We start from the raw sequence: 20,313 nt of genomic DNA on the forward strand, positions 1-20,313 counted from the left end.
AACAAAAAAGTCTCTTCACAAAACATGTCTGACAGGTTTTTCAGAGGACTTCGCCTTTTGAAATATCAAAAAAGGAGAATTAGCAATATATTTCTACATGAATAAAAAAAAAAGCAAATGATGAAAAACATAGCTTTTCTGAAATATATATAAAACAAACAGAGTATATGTATTGAATGTCTGAATTTCTCAAGAGCAACGAGGTCGTTTTATTCTGAATAAAGTCTCAATAAAAGTAAGAAAAGAGTGACAGCGGCGGTAGAGGGAGGTTTTCAGTGATAGTCGAGGAGGCTGCGGTAGTTTTTAGAGACAAAACCAAGAAAGAGGACGAAACGTTAAAAACTCAACGAGAAAAGTACATTTCATACAGGAAGCAGTTTAAAGCTGCATTTACACAAGAACCCAGGAGCCTCCGACCAAACCCACTCCACACGATTAAACTTCAAAAGGCTGAACGAGCTTTTCCTCCAGTTTCGATTTCGTGTTTTGGAAAGCCCGCGTCGTAGTTGCTACGTCGTTACCGCGGCAACCGACGCGGCTAGGTATTCGGTGACGTCTTTAGACGCGCCAAATTGTTTTTATCCTAAAAGATGCCTGAATGTGGCTAACGAACGGTATTTTGACAGATTTGTCTTGCTGACGTTTTTTGTATTTTGGCGAACAGCGCGTCCAGATTCGGTTCAAACGACCCGACTCAGCTTTTTATTTGTTTATTTTGGGGCCGACCCCTTCCTTACCTGTCTTGTGACGATGGTGATGATGGTGGTGGTGGCGGCGGAGGTGGTGGGCGGAGATGTGGACGTGCTGGGCCAGGACGTCGGCCAGCCTGCCGCCGGCGGCCGCCCCGCTGCCCCCGCTGCGGGTGGAGGAGGAGGAGGAGGAGGCCGTGGACGAGGTGGTGGTGGTGGAGGAGGTGCCGTGGATCGCCCGGCTGATCCAGTGCTCCATGCTGATGCTGCCCTCCCGGCTCGACGAGGTCCCGCCCCCGCCGCCGCCGCCGCCTCCTCCTCCGTCCTCCTCGTCTTCTTCTTCGCCGTCTCCTCCCTCGTCTTCGTCGCCTCGACCCTCGCCCTCCGAGCCCGAGGAGGTGTCTTGAGGAGGACGGGAGGGACGGTGGAGATGACGAAGATGAAAGAGGAGAGAAGTGAAATAATTGTTAATCAAACCATAGAATATAATCGATGTTTAATTCATCCGATCCTGACGGTCCAGTAGATAATGTGCTTTATTTATTTATTTATTTTAATACAGTTTGTTTGTTTGTCCCCCTCAAAGGATTCAGCTGCCTTCTGTTTGAAGTCGCTGCAGGGCAGGGACGGAGGAAAGTTGGTTTTTGGAAGCTGAAGAGTGTGTGTGCGTGTGCATGTGTGTGCGTGTGCATGTGTGTGTGTGTGTGTGTGTGTGTGTGTGTGTGTGTGTTTCCCGTGAGCGTGTTTTGCATGTGATTTCCATACAGCCCCACGGCATTATGGGACTGATAGTGGTGATACGCATAAAAAACAGAAGCTGACCTAGTTCTCAAACACACATGCTCTGTTTGAGAGTGTGTGTGTGTGTGTGTGTGTGTGTGTCATAAATATAACACACACACACACACACACACACACACACACACACACACACACACACACACACACACACACACACACACACACACACACACACACACGCAGTTTTAAGCTTTTACATAGAGCTCGGCGTCGCAGCGTATTTCCTGTTGTTTCTTTTTACCTCACACGTACTCTTATGGGTTTGTTTTCATTACTAAAGGATACAAACAAGATGAAGCGAAAGTTTGAGGCGTGAGAAAGAAGGAACGAGGAGACGCTTTTTGACATCGTTAATAAATCGTCCTCCTCGCCTCATCCGTGAACGTGAAGCAGCGGTCGTAACGACGTACCGGATCGCCGTCCCAACGCTACTCGTTCTGCTCTTAAACAGCAACGTCCCAGTTTGTAGAGGACGAACCGGTAATCATCACGGTAACGTATCATCATGCACATCATGCAGTCCTCAATTAATGGCAGGCAGTTAAACTCTGGAGCTCTTTAGGTTTTATTACTTTATGGCATTTGATTGATGGAAAATGTCAAAAAAAGAAGAAACCTCGAGACACTTTCATTTCAGTTCTCTGCGAAACTCGACGAGATTCCTTTGAAAAGTGGAATAAAAATGTAACGTTTCCATGTTTTCTGATCCCAGATGTTGTCCAGTTGACTTACTCTGCATTCGTGTCTATAGTATTGTAAAGCTTGTGACTTTAAATGCATTTGGGAGATAAAAGTCAGTAAATTCCCCAGATTATGAAAAATAAAAAAAAACGTTTAATATTCGTCATAACCACTTGGCCACCAGAAGTTTTTTTGCGACTAAACCAGAACATCATAAAGTAATTAAAGCGTTGAGGACTTTCCCTCCTGAAATCAAAGAGAAAGCTCCGACGGTTCAACACGTGAAGGTGTTTTAAGAAGCAGTAAAAAAGTACTTTTACTACATTTAAGACAATAAATACAGAAACTTCGATATTAGTTGGAATCTCTGCGAATATTTTCTGTGTTTTGGACCTTTTTTTTTTAGCTTCCCATGTGTCTGATGTAGTTGAGTTTAATGACGCACTTCCTAAAAGGCTTACAAAAAAAGACTTTATAAATTCACCTCACACTCCGGTAACGCTGCACTCCATAAAAGCTGTTCATAGGAAATTAATAAACCTGCATCATAAAAATCAGTTCAACTGGAAAATCCCAACTGTAATAAAGCAAAGGAAAACTGCTGTGCTAAAAAAAAAAAAGTAAAATAAATCTCAAACTCATCAGGAGAGGAAATCATAAATCTACTTTCCAATAAGAGCGTTTTCATTTTCCAAAACCTGTTTTTATTCCCAAAGTCCACAAAGCAGTTTCTCCTTTTTCTTGCCCGGTTGACAGTCTGAAGTGTCGATCAGCTGACGGAGCAGAGAGAACCGTCCAATCAATGAAGGCCCCATTCAATCACCGACCGACGTGATTGGAGGACGTCGATGCTGCAGCTTTTTTTTTCCTCCTGCTCATCACTTCAACTTGAATGCAAACTGATTCTTTTTTTTTTTTTTTTTTCTCATCTGCGGTTAAAATAATTGGCACTTAAAAAAACATCCATCAAAACTTAAAATGCTCCTAAATCACACGTAACGAGAGCGGAAAGGTTTCCAAGCCGACCGTATTTGGACGAGCCGATGATCTTTAGGAACGACTGAAGCTTTAATTCTGGTTGGAGTGTGTTGTAAAGGTGTGTGTGTGTGTGTGTGTGTGTGTGTGTGTGTGTGTGTGTGTGTGTGTGTGTGTGTGTGTGTGTGTGTGTGTGTGTGTGTGTGTGTGTTTTTTCCTTCTCTACCTGGTGGTGTGTAGGCGTCCATGGAGGTCTGTACCACCAGCGACCGCCGCTTCGACGGCATCGGCACCGCCATCTTTCTTTCTTTGTGCTTCGCCAGCGCCGCCTGCACCGCCTCGGTGTGCACATCTGGAGACCATCACAAACAAACCAGCACAAAATCAATTTGACTAAAAGCTTTAAAAAAAAAAAACTACAGAACTACGACACTTTTTGTTGAATCGTCAATGGAGTTGTTGTTTTTTTTTTTAAATGTTCAAACGTGTGTAGAATATTTGATGACAGGAGATACTGAAACCAGATACACATTGTGGTTTACTTGAGGAAATGGTAAATATTAATATCTTGTATCCTCCATTTTAGAGAATGGGTTAAACCCCCACCGCTGTGGTCCTTTAATATCAGTCAAATCAAATCAAATGGACAGAAATTTAACTAAGTTTTGTTGTGAAATATATATTCTGCATATAAAAACATATAACTATGATATTCAAATAGATCTGAACCGAATTTCCTCATTCGCCTGGATATTTTTTTTAATTTTTTATAACAATTAATGCATTTACTCATCAACTTTACTCCGGAGTATAATTTTGAGGCAGTTTATACTTCAACCACATTTCAGCAGGGAAACAATTAAACGTTTTTTGCTCGACTGAATTTATCTGAAATCTATAGTTACCTGTCAGTTCGCTCTTTACTTTTCAAATTAAGATTTTAGATACAAAAAACTTGTGATAAATATCAAATATGTAATGCGTTAAAGGTTAAAACTGACGTTTCTGATACTTTTAGCTTGTGAGCCCTTAAACATTTTTAAAAAAAAGGATCACCAGGGGGCAAAATACACAAGATTTTATATAAAAAAAAAAAAACAATACAAAGATTAGAAAGAAGTCCACAACATCCACAAAGATTGAGAACCAGAACTTTGTTCTAGAGCTCTGATATTCGGTGCAAACATCAGGGGAGTTAAACCAGAGAGAAATTAAACTCGGTCCATCGAGATAAAGCGGCGAGATAACGCTGGGATTGTTTTGAATGCCGTCCGCCGCCGGCAGACGGCAAGAGAAAAGAAAAAAACACAAGAAAACTTGGAGACGGCGGGCTGCTGGCACGATAATGACATAAGTAAAGACGTTAGTCGGAATGAATGGGGGCTCACAGATGTTCGAATGTGTGCTTATGTTCGGGCAACGGAGGTAAGTCAAACCTCAAGTGCACGTTTATTGTCTTTACGGGTTTGACTGACTGCGAAAGGGAGCTCGTTGTGTTTAAAGGTGCTTACACAGCTTTTCTTTTTCACTTTAATGGGTTAAAAGGTTGTTTTTTTACTTCTTTCTCCGACAGCATGTGGCGACGTTATAATAAACGTAAGCCGAGGTTGTTTTTTTCTTACCCACCGGTCCTCGAATTCAAACCCTTCAAACACCAGCTTGTTTCTTTTCTTTTTTTTGGACGATTGAATATAACAGATTACCTTATGAATGAAAGGAATTTAGCCCATTTAAAAATCTTCACTTAATCCCGTGTTAATCTTTCATCGACACCAGATGGAAGAAGGAAAACCAAACTGTGTATGTTGCAAGAGCCGCGGAAGATTTGTTAAAAGCTTTCTCCGCAGATCCAAGACAAACACGGGAGCCCGTTTCTATGCCGAGTGAAGTCATGTGAAGTCATCATCGAACCCTAAAAGATCCCGTAATTTATCCAAAACCATCAAATGAGAATAAGGGCCGCCGCCAAATAGTCGACTAAGCGTTACTTAGCGAGAAGAGTTTTTGTCGGCCGAAGTTTCCGTTCGTCGTTTTCGTCGCAGGAAAATAAATAAAAGACCCTCAAATTAAGGAGCTGCAGCTCCTTCAGAGACGTTATGAATAAGTTACAGAAAAATCAGTCAGTTGTTAGCCTGGTAGTCAATAATCTGTTTGCAGCTTCGACAACAGATGCTATCAGGCTCCGATACTGTAAACTACATATTTAAATCATTAAATCAACGTAATAAACGTACCATAAGTTGGTACTAAGGGGCTTGAACGGTTAGCTGCCCAGGAAAATCTTAAGTAAGTAACAATTGATTTAAATCTTAAAGGCACTGGAGGTCATGAAATACTTCACTCCAAATAAACAAATGTAAACCTGAGAAGGAAAACTTGTCCGTTTTGTCAGTTTCTCAAAGATGTTCCCCATTAAGCTAATTAATGCCCATAAAGAATCTTTACGTCAGCGTTCTTCTCCATATATGACATATGATATTAATATAACCTCCATATATTAAAGTACTAAAGAGTTTTAGTAGCTGTAAAAGAAGATTTAATTACCGATATGTAAATGTATGCAGTAAAAACCTCCTAATTACAATAAGTCACCTTCATCGGAGGAAACGTGGAAAGTAAAATTGAAATAGATTTTACGATGTCATGTCACGTAACTGTTATGTTAATAGGGAGATTAATGAAGCTAATTAACACAGTTATGAACAAATATTTGTCTTTATGTCACAAAATTAATACGAGATAAAAAAAATTTTAGTTAATCTGCTCTGACAGCCAGATGAAGAAGAAAACGTTCGTTACCGGATCTGTAACGTTCGTCTCTGGAGCCAGACGACCGCCGGCGGTGGTAGCGGGAGGACGAGGGGGTGACCGGCGTCCTCCTCTCCTGGCCCGTGGACGGATCCATTCCTGAGGAAAGAGAAGTTCACGTTAGACATTTTTTAGCCTTCGTACATTTCTGAATGTTTTACCAGGTCCGAGCCGAGCGGCAACAAATGAAGAGTCCAGTCCGTAAGAACGGCGCCCTCTTGTGGATATTCACGACAATCGGAACTCGATATTTTCTTCACGAGCTGTGACGTCGTTTATTGACGTTTACGGAAAGGTCAGAGGTCGTGGAAGTTCCTGATCGGTTGGACGTTCAGCTGATAGATTGATATTTTAGTCACGTGGAGTTCGTCTTCGTAACTTAAATAACAGCCTTCGTCTGAGGAAAATGTTGATCTTCCCATTGGCCTCGCCGTTTCCCCCAACGTGTCTTTGCATTTTCCGCATTACGTTACCCCGTAAATTGTTAGCCTCTGTGGCTTCTAGACGCCGTCCACGTTGCTGTTGCTTAGCAACGGCGTTTTTTTTTTTTTTTTTTTTAACGACTTGACCGCTCGATCACCGAGCGTACAGCAGACACGACTTCCTGCGTTGTGACCAACGAGCTCACGACTTCCACTTGAACGCAGAAATGGTCTGTGTTGGAAATAAATAACCAGCGACTATACAAATAAAAAACAATTTACAAGTCACACAACCAACAATCAAAACATTATTAAATAACTATATTTTTTTATTAAAAAAAAAGGGACTCTTATGAGTTGCAGCACACACACGCAGACATTCACGCTCACTCAGAGAGAAAACCCACCACGCTGCACACCGATCAATAAGTCTGATGATAATAACCACCCTGTAACTGACAGCTACGAGCGCTCCACCGCCGCTGATCTACGACCGGCCTGCTCGGCTTCGTGCTTCCACCCTCGTCCGTCTTCATTAGAGCTCTCAGCGCGGCCTGGCAGCGCCGCCGGTGCTCAGGAGAGACGCTAAAAGTTGATTAGCCGACCATTTAACGACTACCAGGCAGCACGGCGATATACGACAAGTCTGGGAAATACCTCGCTTTCTTGTTTCCTCCGGGGAGTCTGGAGGAATGGATTCCCCCCCTTCCTCCTGCCTCACTCCCCTTTCCCTTTATTCACTCACTCAGACTGCTCGCAGCGATTGGTTTCATTGCCTACTCGCTCATTATGTAATAAAATCGAGGCCTCTTGCATCCACGGCAAAGGCAACTTCTTCCTGAAGATTTGACCTGCAATTAAAATATAAAAACTGTCAAATTAATGGATAATAAGGTCGGTCAATTTTTTTTTAATGGGTTTAAAATACCAACCCAGTATCACTGCAAAGCGTGAAACAGACACGCCCGTTCACTACCGCAAAGCGTGAGATAGCCACGCTTTGGGCTGGCTAGGCGTGACACTTACACGTTTTGAAAGCGTGAAACTTACAAATGTTATGTGACGAAGGATCATGTGACCAAAGTCCCACAACAGATGTATTGAGACCAAGTACAAAGGATATTTTTTTGGTCCACAGCAGGAAAACGTGTAACCGTCACGCCTAGACAGGCCAAAGCGTAACTATCTCACGTTTTGCTGTGATGGTCGGGTGTGTCTATTTCACGCTTTGCTGTGACACAGGGTTGCAAATACAAAACAAAAAGGAGAATCTTGACTATTTGAAGCCCAGACACAGGATCTACAAAACCAACCACATCTGCAAAATAGTTGAAAACTAAAGAATCCCATTCAGCTTAATAAAGTTTTACCAGACAAGCCGGCTTCTTGAGGGTTTCTGACAGTGAACGGAGAGATCAAATAATCCATCCGTTACATCCAGGCACACCAAAGAAGCTTTTTACAAGCTCCACAATCAGAAGAGGAATTCAAAATACTTTTCAAAAAGAGAAGTTTCATGGTTTTTTGAACATTCTTTGATTAACTCTCATCAGAACCGGCCTTTAAAGACAATATTTACCAGACAGGACCTCAAGGTCTCAGAGCAAATTCAACATTTACTCCACTGGGCGCACAACTGTCGAGAAACTGATTCCGGCGATGGATTGTCTCCGCTCCTTTGAACTGCGGAGAAATTCTCAATTCCATTCATACGCGATCGTAAGGAAAATATTGGATGATTCACGACTGGATGTTTAAAATGTAAGAATAATTTCTCGATTTTTGCCAGTAACTTTGGATCTAGATGGCAAAATACATTTTGTATGTTCATGACCCGAACAGATTTGTGTACACGATCTTTTCTGATTTATATACTCTACCTTATCTCTTGGTAAATGGCTGCTTTTAATAGTGTGAATGGACTGCGTATCGTTTGTTTCCTCTAACATGGTTTGGGTTTGAAACATACCAATAAAGTGACGGCTGGGAAAACACAAGGAAACAGCTGACGTTCACCTATCCGACATGACGTTAACTGCCCAATTAATCCCTGTCCATCCAACGCTCTCCACAACAAACAAATACTATTTGACCCTGACGGTATTAGACCTCCCACACAGAGAAACCTTAAAGGAAATCAATGCACGCCTCTTATTTATTCGATTTATGTCATTCACTGCTGACAGAAAGACAATAAATCCAATCTAGACCTGAGAAGTGAAGTGGACAAACCAGATTCCTTTCAACCGCCACTCAACTACCTTAAAAAGTGAAACCAAACAACATCAGGCTGCAGTAGCCAAAAGTGTCTGATGTCTTTGAACAGCATTAAAGAAAAGAACAATAAAAAATAAAAAATAAAAAATACGGCAACCGGCTGCAAAGCTTTTTTGAGATTACTCAACCAGCAGGTGGTGAAGTAACAAAACACTTTGAGTTAAAATGAAAGGTTCTCTGAACAAAATAATATACAGTGCTGTTGATGTATTTTTTTCCAATCTATCAGACCACAACGTTTCTAATATAAAACATATATCAAGTAAGTAAGTATTTTGTTATTTAAGCACGAGTTGATCTTAAAAGTAATCTTAAATTGGACAAACGTTAGATCACCCTTTGGTTAAACTTCTAAACCCAAGTTTAAACAAACAAACAAACAATAAAACATCCATAAAGAAGTTAATAATACATTCAATTTACAGATGAAAACAACAAATGTACAAAAGGTGCAGATTCCCATGAACAGTAAAAGCATCATTGTACGTGAGGAGATAACAATAGGATGATAAAGACCTAAATATTCGCCTCATGAGAGATGATGTGTCTATTTTGATCAGTGACTACAATAAAAAATGTCTTCCAGTACAATGAAAGCCTTCCAGCAGTATAAATATCACCGTGGAAACACAGAAGACTGAAGTCTCTCTCCAGTTTAAAGACTCTCAGCTGTTCTTGGTGTAATAATTTAAGGTTTGCAGTGTGTTCCAGATCAAAGACAAGAAGAAGAAGAAAAAGCCAACAAAGGCCTGAATTCATCATCAAAAAAATTAAAAAAAAGTTCCACGGCTTACAGCCGGTCGTGAATAAGAGATGAACAGTGTGTCGATGTTCTCGGAGGGAAACTACATAAATGCTGAACAGAGTAAAAAGAGCGGTTGATCTCAGCCGAATTAGACGCGGTGAGTAATTTCTAATAACCTTTGCGTCAGAAAAATGTCCGGATGAGTCTGTAAGTGTTGACGGCATATGGGTCCAAAATAACTTCCAGATCATTTCAAACCATTTCCTGGAAAGAAAAATCACTAAGTACGAACAAAGAAGCAAATTTCAGCTGGAATAAAGTCAAGAAATTACTTCTATATTCACATGGTTTTAAATAGTTTTTTTTTTTTATAATTTCAATGACATTCTTAAAATCATTACTAAATTACATTACAACATTATCACGCTATGTTTACCTGGTAGAAGGTGTTGAACTTTCATCAATAGTCATACAACAGTAGATAATCCACTTTTCATAAGATTTCTAGTTTCCAAGAATTATCAGTTTGTCTTTTCAGTATTATCAGTATTTGTTTTGTTTTCTTGGCGTTTATATTCCTGTTAAAAGAGAGTTTTTCGTTCCCAATGACGGACTTTGCTCTTCCTGTTAAAGGGGAGTTTTTCCTTCCCACTTTTGGAGGTTTTTCTTCCCGTTAAAAGAGTTTTTTTTCCTCCCAGCTGCTCACGTAGGAACTTTTGTTATGTTAGGTTCCTTCTACACTTTACTAAGTGCCCTGAAATAACTTGCATGTTGATTTGGCGCTGTATAAATAAATGGAATTACAAAATGATTGTCCACCGTGTGACGTACAGGTGATCTCCAACAGAACCGGCGTGGAGCGGCCGAGTGAACGTGGTCTGGACTCTGTGGAGGAGAGTCATGGTCTTTTCTGAACCGTTGGATGCAATTTAGTTTTGGGTTGGATGAAGTTCATGTAAGGAAAAGGCCTCGGCGAGCCGGTCGCCGTCAGCCCGGAGAAAGTTGTTCCAAACTCTCCCAATCCGACCGGTACCCAGTAGAATTAGGTTCTTAGGAGTACGATCTCTGACTGCAGTTTCGGGAGGGTGAATGTACGAACTGCAGTTACGTCCAGCAACTACTTTATTGTTTTCTTACGTCCCCCAAAAAAAGAAAAACCAACCCTGTACATTAAAAAGGGCAATAGTCAATGACTTTTCAACTCGGGACGGCGAACTGGACCTCGTGACATATCAAAGTCCTTCTTAAGTCGACTGAAGCTGGTGTGTTATGTTAAACTGTGTAAATCTGGGTTACTGTGGGAAATCCTTTACTTTGAAAACGCTTTTTAATCAAACCGTGTCACTTGACTGCGTAGCGAGCCTTTAGCACTGAAATATAAATGAGGGGGGGAGATGTGGGGGGGGGGGAGAAGGAAACTGTGTGTGTTTTATAGAGAAGAGAGAGAAAGAAGGTATTGTGTTGTTAAGTGTGTCAGAAAAGAGGGTCTGAAAATGAAAGAAAGGGGGTATTGTATTATGTCCACAAATAAATGTGTGTGTGCATGTGCATGTGTGTGCATGTGTGTGTGTGTGTGTGTGTGTGTGTGTGTGTGTGTGTGTGTGTGTGTGTGTGTGTGTGTGCATGTGAAGTACATTACAGGACTGAGAAGTTGTGAGGACTCGGACGCCCTTTTTTGAGGGGTGGGAGTGTGGGTGGGTGGGGGGGGGGGCAGGAAATGTAAATCAGGGCTGAAGACTTGGTTTTTGCAGGGAGGCTGAGATTAAGGCTTGGGGTCAAGGTTCAAGGGTCAAGGTTCAGGTAGGTGTCCAGAAAATGAGTGGAAGTCAATGTCCAGTCCTCGGAAGTGATGGAAACACGAATGTGTGTGTGTGTCATCGGGTTTTCCCCCACAGCGAACTGAGGTCGACCCCCCTCCTCCCCCCCCTCTCCCCCGCTGGGCTCGGATGTGAATACCACACATTTTCTCCCATCCCACACCCCTCATTCCTTCCCATAATGCACTTCCTGACACTTCCATCCCAGCCTAAGAGGACATACACACTCTCTATCTGTCTCTTACACACACACACACACACACACACACACACACACACACACACACACACACACACACACACACACACACACACACACACACACACACACACACACACACCGGTTTATTCCAGTAATAGCTTTGGTCGGTGCCAGTGTGACGTTTCAGTCCCGTTCTCAGCGGTCTCGTCTGCAAAATGGACTTTTAGATCGTTCGTGGTCAAAACAAACACTCATTGGTCGTGCATTTGTGGTGTACCCCCCCCCCCCCCGCCCTCCAAAAAAAAAAAAAAAAAAAGAAAGTCAACTGCTGATCATTTATTAATTATGATGAAGATTACAAATCACCCTCAGCAGTTTGCAGTTTTATTCTGGGAGAAAAAAAAACAAATCCTAAAAGCACATAATGGAAATCTAATGAACAAAAACACGTTTTTTGGAGCCGCTACATATGAAGAGGCAGGAATCAGCCAATCGGTGCCCGTTGTTGTTGGTTTACCTGAAAATCTCTGTTTATGTGCCTATTATCAGCATCGATCCATGTCTGCGTTTGGAAACCTTTAAGTTTAATCGTGTGATATATGGTTCTACGCTTGCTAATGCTGGCCGCATGCTAATACTTACAAAAGTAACGGTAAATCAGAGGCTGCGAATGTCCTAATTACTCGTTGCGTTCAAATGAAACTTGCAAGCGTGTGGTTACGACACTGAAAGTCTTAATGACCCTTTGCTTGCTGTGCAAGAGGGTTTAAAGTCGTGAACACAACGCTGCTAGGCAACGGTAACATGGACAGCGTCTAGAAGCCACAGAGGCTAACAATTTAGCAAACTAGCAGGCGGGGTAACGTAATGCAGGAAATGCAAAGACATAATGACAGAGGGGGGAAGATGAGGTCGTTAGTGCCTCAGCATGTTCCTCAGACGTATTACCAAATTACGTAGAGAAAAAACTCTTTGCAACTAAAATCATAACATTCAAAATCCAACAAAAAAATGTAACTTATGTCGCCGCCGCCGTTTCCGTAAACGTTAAGCAGATAACATCCACAACTCGTGAACGCACTCATACCGAAAATGGGCGCGTTTGCATTGACACCATTTTTGCATTATCTACAATAACGATGATCTTCAGATAACTTCGTTTCTTAATTATCGTGACGATGGACGACCATCAGTTTTACTTCCCGAGTGAAGTCGTAAAGAGTTATGAAGCGTTAGCGTTTGTTGGCATTAGCCCCGCCCACTGCCAGTACTAGCCGTGGTGCTGACGTCGTTCTTAAACAAAGAAGCGCTGAAGATAGCGTCCCTCGACCAGATACAGCTACTGTGAATTATCAACCTCAAAAAGAAATGTGGTTTCGGACCCTTGAAACAGCCTGCGGGGCCCCTGGGGGAACAAAAAATACCCATCGCCGCTTCAAAAAGCTTCAGATGCGTGACCAACATGTTCTGTTGGACTTTTTCCCGCTTAAACATCCTCAACACGTAAAGACGAGGCAAAACTGGATGAAAGAAAAGAAATATACTCAACAAAAGTGCAGCAAAAAAAAAAAAAGTTGAATTTCACGCATCAAAGTCCAGCAAGTACAAAAAGGGCGACAAAATTAATTGGATTTTTTTCTATTCTGTATTTTTTGTTTTTGATTTTCTGCTTTACTTTTGTTGTTTTTGAAAGAGATTTTTCATCTGATGAGGAAAAAGCTGCAGGTGAAGCACGGTCATGCTGGTTTTTGCAGAAATGTAAAAGTTGCTCTGACAAAAACAAAAACAGGAAGAAAAAAAAGGGGGAATAAAAGTTGTTTTTACCTGGTGACTGAGGGAAGTAGGCTCCAATCAGCTTGGATCGCTTCTTCTCATAGCCCTTCTGCGTGATATCGCCTGTCGGACAAAGAAACAGAGAGAGGAGAAATTTTTTTTTACTTTCCACATTCTTTGTACATGAAGTCAAATCCTCTGGTTGCATCAAACTGACAGCAGAACGTAAAGAATCCACTATCCGTTCATAAATTCATCAAATAAATGACAAAGAAACTAAAAGGCTGCACTGAAATCGATATTTTCCTAAAAAAAAAAAAATACCACAATACGCAGTTAGTTTGCATGTGCATAAATTTAGAGCTCAAAGTACTGCAGGTGCACTTAATTCACCCGTTCACAGTGCGACAAACCACCTCAGGAAAAAAAAAACCTGCTGACCGATCTCCCCGAGTGATAAATCGAGGTGCCATCAGCAGATTTTCCACAGCGGCACAAAAAGCACATCTGAATCCAATAACCCCAAGTTTTTTTGTTTTTTTTATTGTTCTTTTTTTTTATCACTGACAAATACTTTGTGGGTGAAATCAGGCAACAACTTAAGAGGGACGGCAGCGAGAGAGAGAGGCACTCTGGGATTTGAAGTTTTTAAGAGGATTTTTTCTTTCTTTTTTTCTTTGATGGCAAATCAAACGCAAGTGATGGAGGTCGAGTGTAAAAGCTGGTAATGGAGTTTGTAAAGTGCTGAATGGCAGATTAACTATCGAAGCCCGTCGATCACATTGGTAATAAAAGGAGGAGGGGGGTGTTGGGAGGGGAGGGGTGGTAGTGAGGGAGGACCACTCAGTGGAGACACTCATCTCTGTGTTCCCATCTGCTGCTACGAATCCTTTTTTGCTCTATATTTTTATACGTAGTTAATTATTTATGTAATATAATATGGCTGAATATTGTTTTCTACACAATTTCTATCTTTCTATCTCTGTGGAGAAAGTCCACATGAAACTCTGTCGGACCGGGTGTCTTCGTGACGCCTGTTAGGGGGCAAAGAAGGTGAAAAATGTGCAGAAAAAAATGAAAATTTCCACCATTACAAATGCTAAATGCAACTTTTTGAATTTTACATATCACTTTCTGAGCATTTAGTTTACTTAAAATCTTTTTTTTTTTTTGGCCACATTCATATTTTTAAATGCCCTTTGGGGGCTCTAAGAAGCACAATAACCCTGCGTTTCAGTATCCATAGTAACATACTACTTAGTAGAAAAAGATTTAGCACGTCCCGGTACGTAGTATGTTAAATGTAACGTGGCCAGAAGTACCAGGATGTTCTACAACCGCAGTTCTGACCCACAATCCTCTGCAGCAGCGTCTGAGTCGCCAGAGAGAGTCGGTGGCGCTGAAGCTCCGCCCCCAAAAAAAGGCTACGATTAGCGTCAACGCTTTAAGTTTTTTTTTTCCTTCTCCTGTACATTTGATCTTATGTCATTTTTCTCTTTCACACATAACTTTTAATGCCGCTCACGTTGCATGCGGTTTACCGAGTGATATTTTGTCTTATTTGAATGTTCTGCGTGCTTTTTAATCTCAGCACAAATGTGCTTCAGAAGCATATATCGTTTCTTTTCTGCGAAATACAAAACTCTTGAAATATTTTCCTCCTGCAGCCTAAATGTGTTTTTCCGTAAGCGGCCTGAATTGTCGCGACAACTGTGACAGACGTCTGATGAGCTCTGGAACAATCTCAGGATTTTCTCTGACGGGAGAGAAGATGACTCAGTAAAATAAATATTTCTTTTAAAAAAAATTAACTCAGAAATGAACAGCGTTGAGCTGAGTGACGCTAAACCGCCAGCGGATTTGTCGAACACGGCGGAAAAAAAAAAAAAGAGAAAAAAGAAGCTGTTTGCGTGGGTGACTTGACAAATCCTTCTTAAAACACACAAACTGACTGACTGACTGGCCTCGGATGGAGACGCCCGACTGTGTGGCACAGACGTCATCTGTGACGGTGTGTGTGTGTGTGTGTGTGTGTGTGTGTGTGTGTGTGTGTGTGTGTGTGTGAAGGCAAAGCACACGGCAATAATTAGCATCTCCGGTCGGGGATCTGAGCGCCCTGCAGAGACCGGAGAAAGAAACTGGCAAAATGTCTGTTTGAGAAGAGAAAGTAGAAACGCAGAGGATGAATAAAAGGAGGTCTGACCTTGTTTTTAACTCTCTGTGACACACAAACACTTCATTTAATTGGGTTTTTTTTGTTTGTTTGTTTTTATCATTCAGTCAGTCAGCTCCTTAAGTGAAAAATATCTAAAAAAACAACAACAAAATAAATATTGTCAAATAACCGACATTCTGCTGTTGAATGATGGATGAAGACATTTCTACTTCAAGCTCGCTTCTCCGACCTCGACTCCAAATCAAAAGTTCGTAAATGTAAGAAAAAACAACAAAGAAAAGACTAAACTGAGTGAATTAAAAGTAGAAGCTTTTTATTGATTTATTATTATTGATCTGGCCACATTCAAAATCCCAACTGAAAAAACACCTTTTTAAAGCTGCTTTTTAACGTTTGATTCATATTGTTTTTGTTGTTTTACTGTCATCAGTAATGTGATTATTGTGATTTTATACTTTTTATTGTGTTGTTTTTGATCGTTTTAACCTGTAAAGTGTCTTTGAGTGTCAAATCGCCACAAAAATAATATTATCATTATCATTATTATTATTGTATAATTCTCTGAGCACCACGTCCTGCGTTTGAGTGCCTCTTTGACTGGTCTGAAATATGCATGCCGCAGCCTCGATGGCAGATGTATGACCTCGCTATAAGCAGCCCGTGAATTATTGACGATCAGACGTCACACACACACACGCACACACACACACACACACACACACACACACACACACACACACACACACACACACACACACACACACACACACACACACACACACACACACACACACACTGCGGGCTGCAGCTGACGTCGGGCCGCTCTCAACCTTCACCTTGAAGTCGAGCACAGATGTACAAAATCCCTCATTTGCTACGGCGTGTGTGTGTGTGTGTGTGTGGGGGGGGGGGGGCTACTACACAAGTCACCATGGCAACAGATGGTGCACGGACTGCTGCGTTATGCAATCAGAAGTGAATGTCCACGTGAGTTCGCGGGTCATTTTTTGGGCACACACCTGTCTGAGTGTTTATCGGCGGTGTAAAGCACAAACTTTTGGGCCTTTATCATGAAGCAGTCTCCCTTTTTTTTCTTTTTTTTCTGGATTTCACGTCTGTCGCACATCTTTACAAACAGCCGCAGAGCTGTAGCGTCTGCACGTGAGACATTTATGGAACAGCAGTAAATTGTAGCGTCTACTATAGTTTGGGTGCGAGGCGTTCAGGGGACGTCTATAAATAAATGTAAATTGTCATCTTAAAAAAACCCGAGAGAGATGCATCGCGCAATCAAATCGACTTATAAGGCCAGCGAAGACTCACAGCTGTGACAGACAGAAGTGCTCTTTGAGCTTTGTGTCCAGTTTGTGTTCCTGTTTCAAACAGAGTTTGGATTTTTTTGGTCCGTCACCATCTTTGCTAGTTCGGAGCAGGTTTGGAGCAGGAAGTGACCATATTTGGACAAGCTGGGGGGAGGAGCCAGCGGTGAATCTGACTGATCTGATTTGAAACCTGACGATACTACGCCCCGCCCACCGATAGCTGTAACCTGACTGCACCACAGGCCTGTCAATCAAACAGACACGCCCCCAAAAACAGGTCTTCTTGAATCTTCTTTTCTAATGAATGAGGGATTATTTTCAGATGGACCTCCAGAAAACTAATAAGTAATAAGTAATAACTTGGGCGGCACGGTGGTGCAGTGGTTAGCATTGTCGCCTCACAGCAAAAAGGTTCCGGGTTTGAATCCGGTCCTGGGCCTTTCTGTGCAGAGTTTGCATGTTCTCCCTGTGCTTGCGTGGGTTCTCTCCGGGTTCTCCGGCTTCCTCCCATCATCCAAAAACATGCACCTCAGGTCAGGTTACCTGGCGCCGCGCTAGTGGCAGCCTGCTGCAGCAGCTCCCCCCTGAGAGCCCCCCTGCTGTAGGGAAGACATTTCCCCTCGGGGATTAATAAAGTGTATAAAATCAAATCAAGAAGGAGTGACTTTAGCTAACAACACCGAGATAACTGATGGACACATTTTATTCACTTTGGATTTGATGAGAGAAGTTGAATGGGAGTCTATGGAGCCGGAGGCTTTTTGGAGCCGACCTCTAGTGGCACTCGCTGGTATTGCAGCTTAAAGACACTTTCAGACCCGGAAGCTATACGTCCACTTTTATATACAGTCTGCGGTTGGACCTCACTTTGCTTTTTGTGGACGGAGGGAGTGAATCAGTGCAGCCAGGTCGAACATGTGGTGGACGGACAGACACCAGACGAGTGGAGGAACCTGTGGCAGCAGACTGATCGATGCGGTTTCATGATTAAAGTCCAACGTTACTCTGCATTCAATCGCGGCTCCCAACGTTTTACTCGGCCCGAATCCCCCTCCCACGTTAGAGAGAGTCGGTTTGTGTAGAAGCTTGAAGCCTCTTTGACCATATACAGTCTGAGAGAGGGAGAGCCAGGGGACAACAGAGTGAACGGCAAACAACCATGACAGCGAGAGGGAGGGAGGGGAATATAAAAGAGACGGAAATACGAAGAGAACGTGAGCAGGAGATAGAAAGAAAGAAAGAAAGAAAGAAAGAAAGAAAGAAAGAAAGAAAGAGCAACGGGGGAGAATGACGATGATAATATGAAGAAACAGAGAGGAGGAAGAGGAGGAAGAGGAGAGAGGGGAGGTGTTGCATCTAACCAGCACCTAAAAAGGAGTTGATTTTATTGTTTCCACACTTCAACACTAGAGATACAGAGAATAGAGAGAGAGAGAGAGAGAGAGAGAGAGAGAGAGAGGAGGAAGATGGAGAGCAATGAGGAGGAGGAAGGAGGAAGAAGAAGAAGACGAAGAAGGTCGAGGTTTCTGTCACGTGACTCTGGACTCATGAAAAACTAAAAAACATCATTTTCTCTGTCTTTCTGTCTCTGTCTTAATATTTCTCTCAAACAGAAACATGAATATTAAAGAACAAAGACAAAAGTCAAAACAAGGACGAGCGAAAATAAAAGTGCAATAAAGTCACGTGAGGTCGCGTAGAGAAAATACAGGCATTGAAGCGAGACGCCTAAAAAGTTGAAAAATGTAAGTTTATTTTCAATTATCACCGAGTTGTAAAAGTTTTGCATTCATTTTTTTTTTTTTTTAAGTCCCAGGCGTTGTTAAAAAAAAAAGCTTAAAAACATTTCTGGTGCATTTTTATTTATTCCTGATTTTCAAAGTTTTTTTTAAATTTTTTTTATTAAATGCTGCAAATAGCAAAAAATATAGTTAAAATAAACAAAGATAATGAAGAGAGGAAGATAAATATACAACGAGCTCAGCGTCCAATGAAACACACACACATTAACACAGAGCTGAGCCAAGAGGAAACGCCCAAGGACTCCCCTCAGGGAACACACACACACACACACACACACACACACACACACACACACACACACACACACACACACACACACACACACACACACACACACACACACACAGTCCTGCAGGAACTGTGTGCAGCAGGTGTTTAAAGTGGCAACACGCTGAGTCAGGACTGAAACTCACAGGTAGAAAAAACACACACACACACACACACACACACACACACACACACACACACACACACACACACACACACACACACACACACACACACACACACACAGAAGAAGAAGTACCTGTTTGTCACTAAACAATGAAACTTTGCATTACACGGTTTTAAATTTCACTGTTGTCAGCAATTTGTTCTATTTATTTCTTTACCCTTCACTTCGCCGTTAAACTGAACATTTTTCATTTTTGACTCCTGAGAAAAGAACATTTTACACTTCTGACATTTCTTCCTTTCAAACTTCGAGAGGTTGTTTTTTTTTTCTGCCTTCTCGACGCTCATCTGTGGTTTTTTTGGGTTTTTTTCTCTCTTAACGCCACAAACACACTCGCACTCACAAACGCCGCTAAACTGTCGCAGGTGTTTAAAATCACGAATCTGCTCCTCCGGCTGTCGTAAAAAAAAAACGTTGAATAAAAGGAGATCCGGGTGGAAAGGCGCGATTTTTACGGCCGACCGCCGAGACAGGAAACGAATCATCCGGCTGCACGTGGCTTCGTTAGCGGAGCGAGTTCGTTAAAACGCAGACGGAGTTCATTTTTGGACTAAAACCGGTTCCAATTAAATAAATAAATAGTAAAAAAAACAAACTGTGCGACCACATCTACTGACTCCAACAACTACAGCTGCTTCAACTACTGCTGTTGTTGCTGCTATTAATGCTAACAACAGCAATAATTATACAACGAGTCGCACCGGTAAATCCGCCGTTATTACCGCCGTTATTACCGCCGTTATTACCGCCGTTATTACCGCCGTTATAACCGCCGTTATAACCGCCGTTATAACCGCCGTTATAACCGCCGTTATTACCGCCGTTATAACCATCTCTAATTTCAAGAATTTGGCTTAAAAACTTTCGTTTCCTGAACGGTTCCCTCAGTTGTGAACGGACGTTACGAAGCCTCGAGTTCGGATTTTTGCTAGTTCGGAGCGGTTCGGAGCAGGAAGTGACCATATTTGGACGAGCCGTGGGGAGGAGGAGGAGGAGGAGGAGGAGCCAGCGGTGGATCGGACTCGATCTGATTGGGAACCCGGGGACACTAAGCCCCGCCTACCTCATAGAGGAAGCCTGATCGCACCACCGGCCTGTCAATCAAACAGACCCGGAAGCTACGAACACTTTTGCGCCGCTGGGCTGCTTCCCATGATGCACTGGGCTCCTCCTTCTTTGTCTTTTGCGTGTTAATAACCGTTATATAAATAAAACTGAATATCAAAAGTTTTACAGCACACACAGAATAAGTTTAAGAAGTTATATCTTAGAAGTTCTACAGAATAACGGAGCAACGATGGACCGACTCTTCATTTTCACTTTCAAAACCCCGCGCTGGTTCACAGGATGCTACGCTAACATGCTATG

At 42.2% G+C, this 20,313-nt stretch overlaps 1 protein-coding gene across 6 annotated transcripts in view; it reads right to left on the minus strand.

The window, feature by feature from the left end:
- The window catches only part of LOC138635908 (disco-interacting protein 2 homolog C), a 136,709-nt gene that overhangs the window by 52,018 nt on the left and 64,378 nt on the right, over positions 1 to 20,313 (minus strand). For all 6 annotated transcript variants that reach the window (XM_069723630.1, XM_069723625.1, XM_069723629.1 and 3 more), the window contains exons 2-5: positions 13,242 to 13,313; positions 5,946 to 6,053; positions 3,373 to 3,498; positions 738 to 1,091 (exon numbers count right to left, since the gene is read on the minus strand). In XM_069723630.1, coding sequence (XP_069579731.1) covers positions 738 to 1,091; positions 3,373 to 3,498; positions 5,946 to 6,053; positions 13,242 to 13,313 — 660 coding nt within the window. The remainder of the gene's footprint in view (positions 1 to 737; positions 1,092 to 3,372; positions 3,499 to 5,945; positions 6,054 to 13,241; positions 13,314 to 20,313) is intronic.

The sequence above is a fragment of the Brachyistius frenatus genome, unplaced genomic scaffold, assembly GCF_029030835.1.
Source record: "Brachyistius frenatus isolate BFR_SWC_R1_liver_20210118 unplaced genomic scaffold, ASM2903083v1 Contig_339, whole genome shotgun sequence".
Taxonomy (NCBI): domain Eukaryota; kingdom Metazoa; phylum Chordata; class Actinopteri; family Embiotocidae; genus Brachyistius; species Brachyistius frenatus.